Source organism: Spermophilus citellus (genome assembly GCF_964194105.1).
Source record: "Spermophilus citellus genome assembly, chromosome: 3".
NCBI classification, from domain to species: Eukaryota; Metazoa; Chordata; class Mammalia; order Rodentia; family Sciuridae; genus Spermophilus; species Spermophilus citellus.
In genome coordinates this window covers 110,770,256-110,787,914 of record NC_138184.1, presented here as the reverse complement: position 1 = coordinate 110,787,914, position 17,659 = coordinate 110,770,256, and the positions used below count along the sequence as shown (strand labels likewise).

Genomic DNA, 17,659 nt, shown 5'->3' with positions numbered 1-17,659 from the left:
CAGGAGGTGCTAACTGGAAGCCAGGGGAAGGAGCAGTAGGGATAGAGTGAACAGACACAAAGATGGAAAGATTTGGGGGTCCTTGAGAGATCGTTTGGATCTGATGTATCTTGTAATGTGACCTTGGGCAAGTCCCTTGTCCTATTAAGACTACAGTTCCCACATCTATAATATGGGACAGTAATTGTGCCTGGCTTGAAGATTATTATGAATTTATAAGTATGTAACAACAAATCTCATCAATATGTACAACTATAATGTACAAATTAAAAATGTGTGTGGGGGGAGATTATTATGAGGATTAATGAGTAAGAAGCTCTTAGCCTGGGCCCAGAACCTACCCCACAAAATGCTCCCCACCCCACCTCCATCACACACACATGGGTGCACACATGCATGCACAGACACACACATTCACTCATTCTTGGACTCTGTCCTGATCTGCCCATACCTTCCACTCACCAGGTACCTGCTCCAGTCCTACCATTTACAGTGTGATCTCAGCCAGGTGATTTTCCCTCTCTGAGCTCCTTTCCTCCTCTCTAACATAAGATAACAGCCCCAACGACCCTGAGTTTTGGTGAAGATGAGTTGAGATAATGTCCACAAAGCACTTATCCCAGGGCCAGGCACAAAACCAGAGTTCGGTCACACATGCACATACGCACATACAGTCATGCACAAACAAAAATTTTCCAGGTATTGGAAGCCATAGGAGTTCCTGAACCACACAAGGCTTCAATATGTAACATACATATCAGATCCCTGCTCTGCACTGGGCTGTCTTACAGACACTTTCACAAACAGATCACTGTGCTCTTTTGGGATTCCCCCCATCCCAGGGCCCTTCCAGTCACCACCACCGAGGCTGATTAACAAAAACACAACATCAAATCCTTTTACTTCTGAGGTCTCCCCTTTAAGGGGAGGCAGGAAATAGAGGGTAGGGGGTTTAATAAAAAATAGTATAATTAGTCAAATACTGCTCTCCTGTGAGGCCCTGTTTACCGGGGGCCCAGTTCTGGTTGGCTACATCCCTTTGAGAGCCTCTCCTCACCCTGGGGTCCAGGGTGGCACCAGGAGGGGCTGAAGGAAGCCAACATCAGCAGGTCCCTGCCCAGCCCCTCTGTAGTGAATGAGCTGGGAGGTCACAGGTCAGCAGGATGTCACCACCGCAGAAAGTCCCTAATGAACTTCCAGAGCTTGGTGACCCAGAGGTTAACGCCAAGATCCATCAGGTACTGGATCTCGGGCGTGAGCATCCGACGGCAGAGCTGTTGGTGTCGCTGCCCGATGCTCTTCTTGAGGTTGTAACCAAGGATGGACTTAGAACCCAGCGGCTGCCAGGGCTGCATGGCTGAGTCCTGGATGGCAGCCGCATCCACTGCCCGACCGCCATCAATGCAGATACGCCGCATGCGCTCATTGGCACGGCGAAGGGCAGCCACCTCTTGGGCCATACGCTCCCGCCCAAAGGCCTCCACTTTGCGCCAGAAGCTGGCATTGAAGTGGCGGTAGAGGCGGGCATCCAGCATGTTCCAGGCTGTGGCACGGCGGTAAAGGTCCCCAGAGAGCCGAGGCACTGGTGAATCACGACGGGCGTTGAGTTTGAAGTACAGCACGTCCTCCAGCTCCCAGCAGAGCAGATCCTTCAGCAGCACCAGAGACTCATCGAAGTACTCCTGGAGGAGCACCAGGTGGAAGCGGCGCTCCACCTCCAGTATGTGCTCCTGCACCTGCGGGCTGCCAGGGTCCAGGCCACTGTCATAGCCCAGATCGAAGAAGAGCAAGTTGCGGAGGTAGTGGGCGTTGTAGCCGTTGGGGTCGTAGTAGCGATCTGGGTCCTGCAAGAATTCCGCCAGCTTGTCGCTGCTTGAGAGCTTCCACGTGAGGGGCACCACGGGTCCAAAGTAGTGGAAGGAGGACTCGAAAAGGCGGGCAGGGTCCCGGAGCACGGTGATGAAAGTGGCGTTGGGTGGCACCAGGCCGCGCACTTCCTCATAGTGGAAGCGCATGTGGTTGCAGATGATGTTGAAGCAGGCCCCGGGCCGGTAGTCCTGCACCAGGCTGCGGGTGAAGAAGGCCGGATAATCGAAGTCGTTGCGACCATTGGGGAAGGCGAATTTGAGCCCGTGCTTCTGACCAAAGCGGAACAGGATGTTGAGCAGCGTGCTGCTGGCCGTCTTGTGAGTCTTCATGAACACGATGTTGCGCCGCGGCTGGCAACCTCTAAATGAGCCATTGGCCAGAATCACCCCCTCTGACTCACCAGAGACTGGGGAGCAGGGTGCTATGGCATCGGGGGTCCTGTTAGAGACAGAGAGGTAGGAAAAGTGTCAGAGGCCGCTGGGGGTCTGGGGACTCAGAACCTTGGGCCCTCATGCCTAAACAGGGGTTTGTTGATGACAGTGGTGGCAACAGGGATGAGATGGGGACACAGATGGGCCTGAGTCTAGGCTGAATGCCTGAGCCAGTGATTTGGCCTCTCTGGCTTCAGTTCCTCATCTGTGAAGTGGGGAGAATAACAGGCCCTATTTGTGATGTTAGTGTGAGATTGAAGTGAAGTGAGGCACACAGGCTTTTGTCTCAATCATGGCCAGTGTCTTATGTTTATTGTAAAATAGTACTAGGTTGGACCACATGAAATTGCCCTTTAGTAGAGTCAGTAATTGACAATTTCCTCCAGTTCAATTTAATACCTAGCAACTAAAAGTACAGGCTGTGCCAGATCTGTGCTGAGCATCTCCATGAGAAACCTTTCCTGTCTGCTGCACCCATATGCCCATCAGGATTACCGGATGGTTAGGAGCAAGGCCTGGGGTCATACAGGAGTTTGAATCCAGGCCCTGTGCCAGCTGAGTGCTTTTAGATAAACTGACCTCTTCCCTGTGGCCCTCCTGGAGCCTCAGATAATATAATCCATGCCCTGGACATAAATGGTATGATGTGATTCTCCCACTCTATGAGGCAGGCTCTGTTGTTCTCCTCATTTCATAGATGAGCACACTGAGGCCCAGGATTACATGGTGAGTTCTGCCCTCAGTAGCGGAGTTTCTGTCCAGCAGAGCATGATACAGGGTTCAGGATGGCTACCCAGGATATAGCATCAATCATTCAGGCAGGTCCTGCAGTAAGGCAATTACAGGGCCTCCCTGAAGGGGAGTAGTCCCTCTATATCCCCACCACTGGGTGCTCAACTAGGCTACTCACGTGGAGGTCAGGCCAGTGTGCAGTGGGGGCACAGCATAGGAGTACAATAGCAGCAGGAAGCTGGTAAAAAGAGCTCCCAGAACCAACCCCTTGGCCATGGACTCCCATCGCTTCTTCTGTAGCGTGGGCGGCATCTCAGACACCTGTAAGGGGCAGCAGAGAGTGGAAACAAGCATCAGGAGGCTGGTCCCAACAAGCACCCAAGGCTGCTCTGGGCCTGGAAGCAAGGATCTGCCTTTGCCAGCACTGTGACCCCCCTACAGGGTCCAGATAGGAACAGAGAGAAAAACACATGGAGATAGACAGCCATAGGGTTGCAGACAGAGAGGGTGGGTCAACTCAAAGAGAAACAAGGCAGGGATAAGTTTCTGCCTCATGGTTCTGTTTTAAGTTTTAAGCTTGTTGGCACTCTGAAAAGCATTACGGGGATTCCTTAGAAGACTTGGAATGGGACTACCATTCGACCCAGCTATCCCACTCTTTGATCTCTACCAAAAGAACTTAAAAATCAGCATACTACAGTGATGCAGCCACATGCATGTTTATAGCAGCTCAATTCACAATAGTTAAACGTTGGAACCAACCTAGCTGCCCTTCAATAGATGAATGGATAAAGAAACTGTGGTACATATATGCAATGGAATATTACTCAGCATTAAAAGAGAATAAAATTATAGCATTTGCTGGTAAATGGATGGAGTTGGAAAATATGCTAAGTGAAGTAAGCCAATACCAAAAAACCAAAAGCTGAATGTTCTCTCAGTGGATGTTGATACATAATGGGGGAGGGGCATGGGAAGAATGGAGGAACTTTGGAATGGGCAAAGGGGAAGGGGAGGGGAGGGGGCATGGGGGTAGGTAAGATGGTGCAATGAGATGGACATCATTACCCTAGGTATATGTATCATTGCACAAATGGTGCAACTCTGCAACATGTACAACCAGAGAACTGAAAAGTTGTGCTCCATTTGTACAATGAAACAAAATGCATTCTGCTGTCATGTAAACAAATTGGAAAATTTTTTTTTAATTAAAAAAATGTGGGGCTGGGGATGTGGCTCAAGCGGTAGCGCGCTGGCCTGGCATGCGTGCGGCCCAGGTTCGATCCTCAGCACCACATACCAACAAAGATGTTGTGTCCGCCGAGAACTAAAAAATAAATATTAAAAATTCTCTCTCTCTCTCTCTCTCTCCTCTCTCACTCTCTCTTTAAAAAAAAATGTGTTTTTTTAAAAAAAGCAAATTTTTAATCTGGTTGGTGATGACACAAGTGTTCATTACCTTTCTTTTGGACCTTTTGGGGCTTCATAATGAAATACTTTTTTAAGTAAGAAGGAAAAGTAGATCCTTGCTCAGTGCTCTGTGTCCCCAGGCCTGGAATGGGCTGTCTACAGGAAAGGCCAGAAGCTCTCTGGGGACCTGAATCCTTTACTTTTTAGAGTGCCAGCCCTATATGTCCTCTGTACCACCCTTGTGGCTGCCCAATAAGGGGATAAATCTCCTGCTCTTTTTCCACCAGCCCCTGCACTACTGGGATCTATAGGGGAGGCAGGTAGAGAAACAGGCTTACAGCTGAGAAGGTGACTAAGCTCACACAATCAGACAGCCTCTACCCACATACCCACCTTCTCTTTGATGGCCCACAGGGAGAGATGCCCAGTGAAATGTGCATTTCAGTTCACTAATGAATAAAATATTTTAGTTGTATGACTATGTCCCAAATATTACATGAGCTATACTAAAAATTATTCAATCTATAATTTAAACAGTATCTTGGGGGTTTTATTGTTATTATATATTTGTTTAGAGGGAGGTTTGGTCTGAATGTGGCAACCCTATCACAGAAACCTGAAACATGGGCTATAATGAGGATAAGCTCTCTCCAGGAGAGAGCTTGTTGGGGGGACCACCCCTTAGCAGCAAAACCAGGGCCTAGAACTTTCTACTCTCACTTTAGCTTAAGCTCTTGAGCCCCTGAGGCCACCAGAAGTAACATGTGCTGCCCTATGATCACATGCATAGATCATCACCACTGTCCCTAGGGGCAGAAGATAGAACAGCCCACCTGGGTAGGAGCCCATACACTACTCCCTGGAAAAGTTATCCAAGGCATCCACAAACTTCTCCTGGAGAAAGGGCCCCTTAGGCCAACCCACCAGGTGGCACCAATCTCTGAGTCCTTTGTTCATCATTTAGAAATTGGTCTTCACTGGAAAGAACATGAAAAGCATTTGCAAAGAAAGACACTGTACTACAAGAGGGAATCTGGTCTCCCTCATGACATCCTTGTTTACTTTGCAAGGTAGACAGGGCATTGGGCAAGGGTGAGGGAGAGTGTAGGAGGGCAGTGATGTCAAAGGACAAAGGTGCAAGCTCTCTGACTTCTCATTTTTCTAAACATTTGGGCAAATGTAAAGCCACATGTGCAAGGGTATTCACAGCTGCTTGATCAGAAACAGGAGCAAATCAGAAACAACCTCAGTGATTATCAGCAAGGAACCATTACATAAATCAAGACCCATTCATAGAAACAGTCATCTGCAGATGTTTAAAAAACAAAACAACAACAACAACTACACAAAACAAGGTGTAGCTAAAAACACATCATGATCTATTTGTGTGGAAAAAAGAAAGTTCTAGAACAATATGTCCATCAATTACCCCTCCATATTCTTTATATATGTATGTAAAACTACATGAAGACCCAGAAGAAAGTAAGTGGAGAGCAGTTCAGGTGAAGTATCCCTTTATTCCGTATCTAAAATGCTTGAAACCAGAAGTATTTTGAATTTCAGATTTTTTTTGATTACAGAATATTTGCCTTTATATAATGAGATATCCTGGGAATGGAACCCAAGTCTAAACATGAAATTCATTTCTACCCATAGCTTGAAGGTTGAATTTTATACAATATTTTTAGTGTCCTTGTGTTTTGGCTGTGACCCATCACATGAGGTCAGGTGTGGAATTTTCCACTTGTGGCATCATGTGGGCACTCCAAAAGTTTCAGATTTGGGAGCATTTTGGATTTCAGATTTTTGGATTAGAAATGTTCAACCTGAATTCTACATTTCAGCAATGGTATCCTCTGCATATCTGGGGGAGAGTATATATGGGAATATTTTTTCCAAATTATGCATTTTTTAAACTGTTGCATTCTTTAAAGGGGCCCATATTACTTTTTAATCTGAAAAAGATAATACATTGCACTCAGCTATTAAATAATTTAAATAATAAATTACAAAGCTTGCAAGGTGGGGTAAAACCTGTCAGAAGGGGTTCTAGGAGGGAGACATACCAACATCAGGCCCAACCCCTCAGGCCTATTTCAATCCAATGCTGTGATTTCAGACAAGCCAGGGACCTCCTTAGATTCTGTTTCTCATGTGTAAGGTGGGAGTCACTCTAAGCTGGGCCCATGGGAGCCTCCCTGAGATGGGTCAGGCAAGCTGAATCTCTCCTAAACCCCTCCCTGAAGGCCTGCTGCCATCCCTGGACAAGGAGTGACCACTGGGCTGCTCACAAAGCACAAACCTGCCCCAAGCCTCAAGTGTCCCTATCAGCCTCCTGCTCCTCAGGGCTACAACAGAAAGCAGGGCTAATTCAGGCTGGAGTCTTACACTGGCTCAGAACCCTGAGTGGAGCCCTGAGCCTCAGTTTCTATGGCTTTAAAATGTGGAGGGATTAGGATTCTGTGGCTCACCCTGACTATATTCTGAGGGCCCACCCCTGCCTCAGCAGCCCCACTCACCAGGGTACTTTCCGGAACTCTGGGAAACTGCAATGGTGGAGGTCTAGGCAGGAGGCCAGGCAGCAGGGGGCAGACCAGCCTTCTTGAACTGCCAATCAGGTTCCACTTGGCCCCACCCACCTCCTCAGTGGTTCACTCATTCCTACATTCTCCCATTTTGACTTCCTTAAACCTCACCAGGCCTTTGCCCAGCCTGGCCCCTGCTGGCTGCTGCATCCTTGGCCATTTCACACACTGATTACAATTTTGAGCCCCTGTGAGGAGCCAGGCCTGGGGCAGGGGCTTTTTCAGAGCATTTAACTGTCTCTACTCAGCTGCCAGTCAATGGATGTTAATTTACCCACTGTCAGTCCCATTTTGCAGATGGGGAAACTGAGGCTACAGGAGGTGACCCAACTTGCCCAGGGTCACTCATAAAGGCAGAGGTATGGAAGGAATTTGAGTCCAGGTCTGTGGACCAGTAGCACACATCTTCCTTCTCTGTCCCTGACAGTCCTGCCTGGAGCACACTAAACCCATAGGAGGGAAAGAGGGAAGGAAAGAAGGAGGGAAGGAAGGAAGAAGGAAGCATTTCCATGGCAGCAATTCCACCACAGGCCAAGGCATGGGGGAAGTTCTGTCCCAGAAACACAGCAGGAACTGGTCTTTGTGGGTTGAGCCAGCATCCAGAATGAACAGAGAGGGGAAAGGGGCCCTGATGGCTAGTGTTTCTATGTTGGCCACCTGAGTGTCCAATACTAGTCATTCTCTTTCTGCCTGGCCTCTGTGAATTTGAGCACAAAGCTCACTGTTTCTGAGACTTAGTCTCCTCATGTGTACAGTGACCACACAACAGCAAGATCAGGGCAGACAGGATTCTTTGTGATCATAGGCAGAGCCTCCGGGTAAACTAAGGCCCAGAGGGGTGCTGGCTGGCAGCCAGGAGCCTGGCTTGAGGGAGAACAGTCCTGAGGCTGTGAGATTCTAATGAGAGAATGCATGTACTCAGGAGACGGTGGACACATATTAATTATTAATAGTGATGATAATTAACCATTATCATTATTTACCAGGATGCAGTCTTGATTCACATGCCTGGGTGTTCAGAAGGAAAGATCCTCTCTGTGCTCAGCTTCAGGCAAGCCTTACAGCAGTGACTCATTCCTGAGCTTCCTGGGCTTGGCACCTGGTGAATGTTTGATGAATGACCCCCATAACCCTCAGGGTCAAGTAGCCCTATCCCGGAGTGTATATGAGACCATGGTTCAGGCAGCCAACGCCTCACTGAGAGCCACATAGGAAACAGCCCATGTGTGAGACAAACAGGTCAGAGCCATGCATATAGACCACATGTATGTAAATATCCCAAGAGTGAAAGCTAAACATGGAAGTCATACTAGTGAGGGTCATGTGTGCACAAGAGCACATGTGAAAATTAGGCACGTGGGAGCCACACACAAGAGTTCTCTGGAGACAGCAACTCTAGGGCTAGGTTCTGGTTTTAAATCCCATCTGTTATTTTCTTACTGTGTGCTCCAGGAAAGGCTGTGTCCCTCTCTGGGCCTCAAATTTTCCTCCTACATGATAGTACCAACTTTCCTTCCATCCCTGGGTGCTGTGCAGATCCTCTGCATTCTGCAGCACAGAGCAGACGCAGAGCAAACACTTGCTGTGCGTGGCCTGCCGCCATTGTTATCATTATTATTACCCTCCCAGGTCCCACTCCTGGCCCCATCTCCAAAGGCTCCAGGTTCAAGGACAATCTCAGTGCAGCTTAAGTTTCATGATCTCTAAGCCAGAAGACAGAGAGGCAGGGAAGTCAAGTTTCTAAGAGGGCAGGGGCACCCTCAAGGTCACATAGCACAGTAGCAGCAGAAATAGAGCCAGAACCTGGGTCTTCCACCTCCACTGTCCATAGTGGTCACAGACTCAGGGACACAGGACACAATCCCCTAGCCAGTCTCCACTTCAATCTATCCTTGCCTTTGTGAATTGATTACCCCACTCACACTGGCCTCCATCAGTGCAGGTGACTGGCAGCAGGCCAGGCCCAGGCGTCCTCCCATTCAGCTAGGACGGTTCAGCTAAGACCCCTCAGGAAATAAAGAAAAAATAGGACTTATCCCCACATCTAACACACAGGGAAACCAAACTCAGGAAGGTAAACCTGGCCTAGAGCATCACCACCAAGAGGACCCTGGTGTGAGTGCAGAGGGGATCTACTCACCTCTGTGACTGGCTATCCTTTCCTCTCCCAGCCTGAGCTACATCTGACTCCTGGGCTGCCTCTGCAGTCACTGGGAGAAAAGAATGCTCCAATGACACCCAGTAGCAGCCTGGCTGGCTCCCTCCTGCTCCCTCCAGTGGATGTGAATATTTATGAGTTCTCTCCCTGGGGACAGCAAGTGGCATATCCCAGTACCCTGCAGGTGGTTCCCTGGCCCTCTGCCCCTCACACCCTGCTGAACAGCCCTGGGCGGTCCCACGCCTCTCCCTGGACCTGACAACCGGGCAGCTTTTATCTAAGGGCTCAGCAGAGTTCCAGACGTCCTTGGGCCAAGGACACAGCAACTGCAGAGCCCCGCAGAAAGCACGGGACAGGCTTGAAGGCTTGAAGGGAGGAAAAGGAGGCGGGAGGCTAATGATCCACACTGTACCTCATTTAAGTCTCACAGCTGCCCCAAGCACCAAGCACCTCCATCAGCCACTCCTCAGGTGAAGAAACCAAGTCTCAGAGAGCTGAAGATCACAAAGCAGACAACAAAGAGTCCAAGCGAAGACTTGCCAAGATCCAGGACTTAAAGGGGCTGACACATACCTAGGGACCAAGGTTAATTCCAAATCTGCAGGATCCCTGAGGAGTGAGCAACTAACTGGGCATGGAAGACTTCCAGGAGTCAGTGTCTGACCAGGACTGCGAAGATGAGTCTGGAGAGATCTTATTCTCTGAGCTCTAGCTTCTTCATCAGAGAGGATACAGAATCCATTCTGGGCAGCTCCTGGCCTGTTGTGGGTGAGGGCTGGGGACACATATACACCCTAGACCAGCTTTGTAGGATTTGGGCTGACTGCAGAAGCTGATTCTTCCTGGGGCTTCAGCAGGTCTAAGAGACAATTCTAGGGACACTGGCTATAAAGGCCAGGGACTCTTGGGCTCAGCCCCACACTGAAATCTTAAGCTCAGGTCTGTCTTGGCTTTGTCTCTAGACAAAGTGACCCCTTGTGCCTAGAAGGCTTCTTTATCTCCCCTTCAGTACTGATGCCCAGTACCCCATCATGGCCCAGGCAGCAGGCTCTAGAGACCCAGGGATCACTATCAGTTAATAATCATAATTTTGTGACAGTTTTTCATCCCCACTGAGCATTCTCATATGTTAAGCAACTGCAAGTTCCTCCCAGGGAGCAGCAGGCATCTGCCACTTGCTGTGAGCCCCTGTTTTCTGAAAACCCCATCCAACCTGAAAAGCCCCAAGTACCCACAAAATACCAGAGCTAAAACTGCCACAGGCCAGGCTGAGAGTTACAATCTCTCCAAGTGCTGGAATCAGGTTTGGGACATGCTTTGGAATTGTTTTATTTTTTTCTAATGCCCATTGGAAATTAGAATGAGCTGGTTTGAAGAAAGTTTTATGGGGGTGAAGCAGAGCAGAGTTGGCATTGAACAGCAGTGACTACAACTTAGGAATGTGGACTCTGAACCAAACAGTATCCATTCCTGTGTTTGGGACTTCCCATGCATCATGCCACTCTCAGATTGCTGGCTGAAGACCTTGGCTGTCATCCCCACTCTATGGGGCAGCGGTGAAGGAGTGGCACTCAGGCTCTCCAGGAGCAAGTGAGATGGTGCCCAGAGTGGGGAGGCAAGTAAAGACCCAAATGAAGCCAACATTTCAGAGTGGGGAGGCTTGATTGCAGAATTGTGTCCCCCATCATCCTGACAGCAGGGGTTACTGCCAGAAATATTAGTGATACCATCTTTGGTTCATTCTCCCTCTACCAAAAAAAATTTAAATGATAATAGCAATATAGGATCACTGAACAAAATTCAGAAAACATAAAATATAAAGAATATAATGAAAAGAGCCCCATTCCTGGAAGTCACTACCATTAAGATTTTGGTCCTCATCTTCTTACTTCTTTTTTTTTTTTTTTTTTTTTTTTTTTGTCTCTAGATTCCAGTACTAGAGTACACAGGACACTCAGTGCAGGGCATATGGTGCTCACAGTCCTAGGGTGTCCAGAGAAGCAAGATGGAGGAAACTGGTTGGGGCTTGCTGCAGCACAGAGAATACACATGATCCAGCCTAGGGAAGGGGTGAGGGGTGGTGTCAGGGAAGGAGACTTTGTGGGTGAGGAGGCGCCAGTGGTAGTAACTGCTGCTGTGTGTTCTCCACTTTCCAAGGGCAGTTCCCTTTTCTCCATGGTTACATGGTTAGACAATTCCCATCCTCCTTTGCAGTCAGTGTCTTTATGTGACTGAATTCTGGCTGATGGAATATGAACAGAATGACACTGATGAGGTTAAGTGAGCAGAACTCCTCTGTGTTCCACTTTCCCTCTACCCAGTGAATGGGGTGATCTTCAAGGATGTGGAAGTGGGTGGAGCCATGAGATGGGAGGAGCCTGGGTCTCTGTCTCACTGTCCACAAACATCCACTGGATTTCAAGAAAATAGAAATTAAGTTGCCTTTGTGTTAAGCCTTTTGGAACTTGGGGTTTGTCTATTATGATAGCTCCTGTTATTAACGAATGTGCATGTTATTCTGGAATAAACAAGCAGAAAGAAAAGCATATGCAAAGGTCCAGGGCAATTGAGAAACTACAGTTCAACCTGGCTGAAGTGTCCATATGAAGCTGGGTAGACAGGGGAGACTTAGAGGCATAGCCAAAAAAACAGGGCAGAGGCAAGAAGGATGCACTGACCTCAAAAAGCCATGCCAAGAAGTCTAGCCTGATCCTGTGGGTGATGGGAAATACCAGAAAGATCTTCAGCAGAGGAGTGAAAAGATGGGATTCCCACAGGGATGTTAGGTGGAAAATGAATGGTAGGGGTGGGGAAGGAAAGGGAGGAGGAGACAGACCTTGATGGTAAGCTGTTACAGCTGTCCAACTGTGAGATGATCTGGACTAAGGGGAAGGCGGGGATGCACAGGCACCATCTGTAAACCATGATATAGACAGCATTTGCTGGGTGACCAGGTGTGGAGGAGGAGAGGGGAAAGTTCCTTTGGGGATGACTGGCTGGCTGAGGCCCTGCATTGAGGAGGCTGAGAGGCAGGTTTAGTAGGAAGGTAGGGCGGTATGTTAGTTCCACTAGGGCACAAGAAGTCTATGTGGGATGTCCATGGACAGTCCAACAAGCAGTGGGATACTCTGCCTGGAGCAGAAGAGGGAGGTCTTGAGGGAGGCAGGTTGGGGCCCACAGGCACAGAGTTGGAACCTGAGGCCACAGGAGTAGATGGAGTCACCAGCAATAGGGAGGAAGGAGAAGAAGCCTGCGCTTACAGGAGCAGGATGGTAAGTGTCCCAGGGAGAGAAAAATGGCAGCGAGGGCCTCCAAAGCCATTGGCTGCATCACATTCTGCAGCCCTGCTGGCTCCATGAACCATTCCCCAACTGATGCGCATCCATGCAATTGGCTCAACATGCACACAGAGAAACAGAGCTCTGGCAGAGAAGGTGGTCGTGTGAGAGTGTCCCAGAGGTACACCCATAAGGACACGGGAGGAAGCTGTAAAAGTGGAACAAAAAGACAGCTGGGTGTGTGGCTTATTGGTAAGAGCACTTGCCTAGCACACACAAGGCCCTGGATTCAATCCCCAGCACTGCAAAAGAAAAATAAAAAAAAAAATCAGAAAAGATTACAAATTTGAAAGCAACTATTATGTTTTCTAATGGTGACCACTCTCAGGCCGAGCAATCCTACTTGTGGCAATATCTTCAAAGAAAATCTAACAAGAGATCTGAGATGAGCACACAGAGATGGAGACTGAAGTATTACTTACAGATCCTCCAATGCTCATAAAGCCTTTATATCAATATTTCAGACTAGGAAACTGAGTATCAGAGAGGTTAAAAAGAGATGCCTAGTATTCAGCCTGATTACACAGTGGACAGAATGAACTTATTCATATAGAGCAAAGCTATACATATGTACCTTGTAAAAGAGTTTTAAAAGACTACTAAAGAGAAGCTATACTTCCCAGGAGAGCAGAGCCATATACTTTCTGTAACACATTTTGATTCTGTAATCAAAATGTATAGGCATGGTGGTACATGCCTGTAATCTCAGCTAAGTGGGAGGCTGAGGCAGGAGAATTTCAAGTTCAAGAACAATTGGGCAACTTAGAGACCTTCTCTCAAAATAAAATTAAAAGAGCAGAGGGTATAGCTCAGTGGTAGAGTGCTTGTCTCATATATGTGAGATCCTGGGTTTGATTCCCAGTTGCAAAAAAATAAAACAAAACAAAACTCCCCCTGCCTTTCTCTTTCTCATACACACCCACCCACCCACCCATACACACAGACACAAACACCATTTTTCTTTTTTTTTTTTACACAAAGGAACATGTATTATTTTAGCAGGGAAAAAGATATATCCATTTTTAAAAACCACAGCCTGGCTGGCAGAGCAGGGGAAAGTGGCCAGTCTGAGTTTATGTCCCACCTCACTGTGTTTGTGAGGAAAGCAGGCTGCCCTCTCTGAACCTCTATGTCCTAGATGAGGAGCAGGCAGTAGACACCTGGTATAGAGCTGGAAAGTGTGGACTGCACAGCTAAAGGTGCAGTAGAGAAAGGGTGGGCCTCCCTTCAGGAGTGACTTATAAGGATCTGGAAGCTTCCTCACTCAATCCCTCTGGAGTGGGGTGCTGAAGCAGAGATGGGGAGAAGTGCCCAGCAGGTCATTTGCTGGCTCATAAGACCACCTCCAAATTGTCAGTTCTGAAATCTTGCTCCTACTCCAATGCCCCTTTGGGTGTAGGTATGTATGCCAATTGGTACTAGGTTACTGAGAAAGGGCAGTGTTCTTTGATGATTCAGAAGGCACTTTTTAATCTTACTGGGTCACCCATCTACTGTTTCAAAGGGCAGCCACACACACACCCATGAAATTAACAGACCTTCCCAGTGTTATGGTGTCTACTGGCACTATAGGTGGGGAAACTGAGGCTCAGTAGCTTGAGGAAGGGCTTAACAGCAAAGCCAGAATTAGGAGCAAGCCCATAGCTCTTTTGGCTAGTCTTGTTTAAGCAAAATCATCCTCCTTCCTGATGGCAGATCTGAGTCGACCCAAAGCAGCAAATCACAGATTCAACAAGAAGTCAGTCACTTCTTTGTTAGCTCCAAAAATACCGAGAACCTCAGGGGTGAGTATGTAGGAGTTGATAATCTCATTCTCTGTACTTTGTAACAGGCCTGAAATTATCTTTTAAAGGTGATGCACTTGTTTGTATAAATATATTTAACAGTAGGAAGGCTTTAAAAAGGTGCTGAAAGGTAAATATCCTCACCCACCTCTCCACTCCTGGATTCTCTGAGATACCCTGATTATGAATCCTACCTCCACCATTTCCCAGCTGGGTGACCTCAGGCAAGTGAATTCTTTTTTAATTTCAGTTTCCAAAGAGTGGAAGTATATCCATGTTCTCACAGGCTTGCTCAGAGGATCCACAGACGTGAGGCATGCAGAGCCCTTTGCATGATACCTGGCACACAATATTAGCATGTTTGGTTACTATCATGCTCCTCCTTCTAGATTCATCTAACAAGGAAAGCAGGACCTGTTGGTGCAGACACCTGAAAAGCCACCCTCTCTGTCCAAGAACCTATATTTCCCATGTTCTATATCCAAGTTGCCCCAACCCTCATATTTCACATCTGACAAAACTGAGGCATAGATAGGGACAAACTCACCCAAAGTGCCACTGCAAGTCAGGGCACTATTGGGGACCCTAACTCTGCCCTTATCTCTGGCATATGGGAAAGCAGGTGCCCTCTGGGTATATTTATTCCCATTACTCCTCACCTGGTGATTCCGGTGGTCCCCAGTCTGGTGACCCTCAGGGGCACCTCTGCTGCAACCAGCTCTGCCCTGTCTGGAGTGGTGTAGGGCTCCTAAAAGGAGTTGTCCATATCCTCACTCAGTCTAAGTGAAACAACGAGCCCTTCACAAGCCTGCAGTCAGGCCCAGAATTCCTCCATTTGTGCATCATTTTCCCAGGTTAATCATTGCCTCCTTCACTGGGCAGCACATTCAGTCCTGTGGAGTCCAGTGGGAGGGGCTGTAGAGGGCACACTCCTCCCTTTGGGGGTGATAAGAGGACATAAAACCCATTAAGGGAAAGGGATGTAAAGGAAGCAGATATTTTGTCCACATGGAGTTTCCTTCAAGCAGAGCCATAGCTAAGAAGAGGGAATGAAGCAGCCTGAGGTGGCAGCTGGGAACAGGGCTCTGTTGTCTCTGCTCCCAGGGTAACAGCCTGCCCACCCCGAGTGTCAGGCAGAGCTGGGAGCCAGGGAGGCAAGGGGGAGGGGTCTTAAGCTGGGGTTTAGGGCAGCCCACACAGATCAGAGAGACTAGGACCCCAGTGGGGCAGAGAGGTCCCGGCTGAGGTCCTGAGGTGGGGGCACAGCAAGACTCCTGTGATTTGGAGTCAACTTGACTACCTGTGAATTATGAGACCTTGGACAAGTCACTGAATTTTCCTGAGCCTCAATTCACCCTGTGCATAATGGGAATAAGTACCAATGCTTAGGGGCTGATCTGGCCCAGGCCTGCCCACCTGTGCTTCCTGTGTGGCCCTAGACAAGCCTCATCCTCTCTGGGCTTCAGGTCATCCTCTCAGTAGAGGAAGAGGTTAGATTCTCCTGATTGGACCTTCCTCCACACCTCTCAAGGATTTCCATGATACTTGTCACCATGGCAGCCCTGGGATCAGGTGTCAGGCCTATGCCCTCTCTCCCTTCCTCCCTCTGGTGTGAGTTACAGCAGCCAGATGTTTGCCCATCACCTCTCCTGATCTGAACAGCTGGGGAAGAGAATTCCCTTTGGGAAGAGATCAATCATGCTCTGTGCTGTTACCGAAGTGCTGGCCTGGCAGGAATGAGCAGACTAAGTCAGATCCATTTTGGGGCACTGACCCAGGAAATGGGCACCCTGTGATTTTTGTATGAGGCCTCTCCTGGACACCAGGATTGGTCCACCTGACAAGCCTCTCCTTGGTGGCCTTGCCCACTCTGGGGCACCATATCAGGGCAGAGATTTTCCCTTTACCATTACCCGAGTCCTTACTCCAACAGTCCTTCTGGGAAGAGCTGGTGGGGGAGAGTAGAGATCCCTGTCCCTCCTCTACTAAGGCTCAGGCCACTGTACCCAAGAAAATTAATCATTAACAGACTTAGCTCCTATCCAGCGCCAGCAGCCTGCCTTCTCCAGCCCCACCCACCCCACCTTCAGGGACTGGGGGCCACGGGGGAAAAAAACAACGGGCAGGACTAGCACAAACCTGCACCCTCCTTGTCCCCAGCCAGTGCACCCAGCTGCTGGAGCAGTGATGCGGCAATCTCATACCTCCGGGTGCGCACGCAGTACCATTTCAGCAACTGGAGTAGTGTGGGCGGGGTCCTCAGGAAGTAGACTGAGGCAGGGCACTAGCTGTCCATGGGCGCTGGACCCGGGGACCTACCTTGTCCCAGTCCTCCTCGGACTCGGAGTGGCTGGCTCGGCCCCGGCGGTGCAGCCTGGGCGCTCACTGGGCGGCGGGGCGCACCTGCCAGGGCCCTGCGCTCCTCCAGGCCTGGTCCATTCTCCCGCCCCGCCGCCGCCGGGGCCGCGGCCGCCGCGCCTGCTCCCGGCTCCTGCTCCGGGCCAGGTGCTGCCACTGGCCTGGCCCGGCCCCTGGCGTGTCGGCCAATGGGTGCCCCAGGCCCTGCCCCCTCCCTTTGGGTCCCGGCCCCTGCGCGCCAGCCCCGGACGCACAGAAGCCGCATTCAGCGTGCTGAGGCGCAGCCGCGCGCCCCCGCTGCTAGACCAACAAGGCCCGTTTGTCTCTGACGCGCCAACGGGACCATTGTCCTGTAGCCAGTCCTTTGGCTCAGCCGAACCCCCAACCATAAAGGGGACTCTAGGATGCTTGGGGCTTTATAGTAGTGCTGGGGAGGGGGTGCCGAGCTTGGGGAAAAAGGAGTTAAAAGGAAGCGGCTGGAATAGTTGCTTTCTTAACTTTCACTGGGGACACTGGCGCTCTCAGGGTCTTATTGAAGGTATGACCTCCCCTCCAGACTTTTCAACTTGGGGCACTTTCTTTGGAACCCATAGGAGCAGGGGCGGGGAAGAGGAGCCAGGATCTCTGAGAACTTAAGGAACTTTGCTCCAACAGGGTCCTACGCTTGAAGGTCTCAGCAGAACTCCTCCTCTCCAGGGTTGAGAGGTGGGCCAGCAGCATATGGGTGCCCTATCCAGGAACCATCTCCCCTTCCAGGATCAGGCTTTTGTCCTTCATCCCAGCAGAACAGGACCAAAGATGGGGACTACTGCCTGGCCAGAACTAGGAATTCTTGGCTCCACTGTGGGCAGTACAAAACCAGCTGGCCACCCCGTAGAGCATGGACCACGTCAAAGTCCCACTGCCCCCGACATTTCTGGGCAATTCTGGAATGGGGAAAATTCCACATCAGCATGACTGCCAGGCATTTTTCCATTGGGCCTGCCCTCGACCT

At 49.5% G+C, this 17,659-nt stretch overlaps 1 protein-coding gene across 3 annotated transcripts; it reads right to left on the bottom strand.

Annotated features, from left to right (window-relative positions):
- Positions 1–872: 872 nt before the first annotated feature.
- GAL3ST1 (galactose-3-O-sulfotransferase 1) lies at positions 873–16,829 on the bottom strand. Of its 3 annotated transcripts, XM_081288177.1 has the most exons (4): positions 16,627–16,829; positions 14,502–14,646; positions 3,211–3,353; positions 873–2,307 (listed from the first exon to the last, which is right to left on the bottom strand). In XM_081288177.1, exons 2-4 carry the CDS (start codon positions 14,508–14,510, stop codon positions 1,167–1,169), a joined length of 1,293 nt encoding a protein of 430 aa, XP_081144303.1. In that variant the 5' UTR covers positions 14,511–14,646; positions 16,627–16,829; the 3' UTR covers positions 873–1,166. The 3 variants fall into 3 exon arrangements, with proteins under 3 accessions (XP_081144303.1, XP_081144304.1, XP_081144302.1); XM_081288178.1 differs by lacking the exon at positions 14,502–14,646; XM_081288176.1 differs by lacking the exons at positions 14,502–14,646; positions 16,627–16,829 and adding an exon at positions 16,447–16,602.
- Between the last annotated feature and the right edge of the window lie 830 nt (positions 16,830–17,659).

Excerpts from the sequence above, each read along its gene's own strand:
- GAL3ST1 (XM_081288176.1), bottom strand. The coding sequence starts at position 16,509 with ATGAGATTGCCGCATCACTGCTCCAGCAGCTGGGTGCACTGGCTGGGG. Across the intron at positions 3,354-16,446 it reads TGGGGACAAGGAGGGTGCAG|GTGTCTGAGATGCCGCCCAC; the intron begins GTTTGTGCTAGT and ends TGCCCCTTACAG. Across the intron at positions 2,308-3,210 it reads CACACTGGCCTGACCTCCAC|GACCCCCGATGCCATAGCAC; the intron begins GTGAGTAGCCTA and ends TGTCTCTAACAG.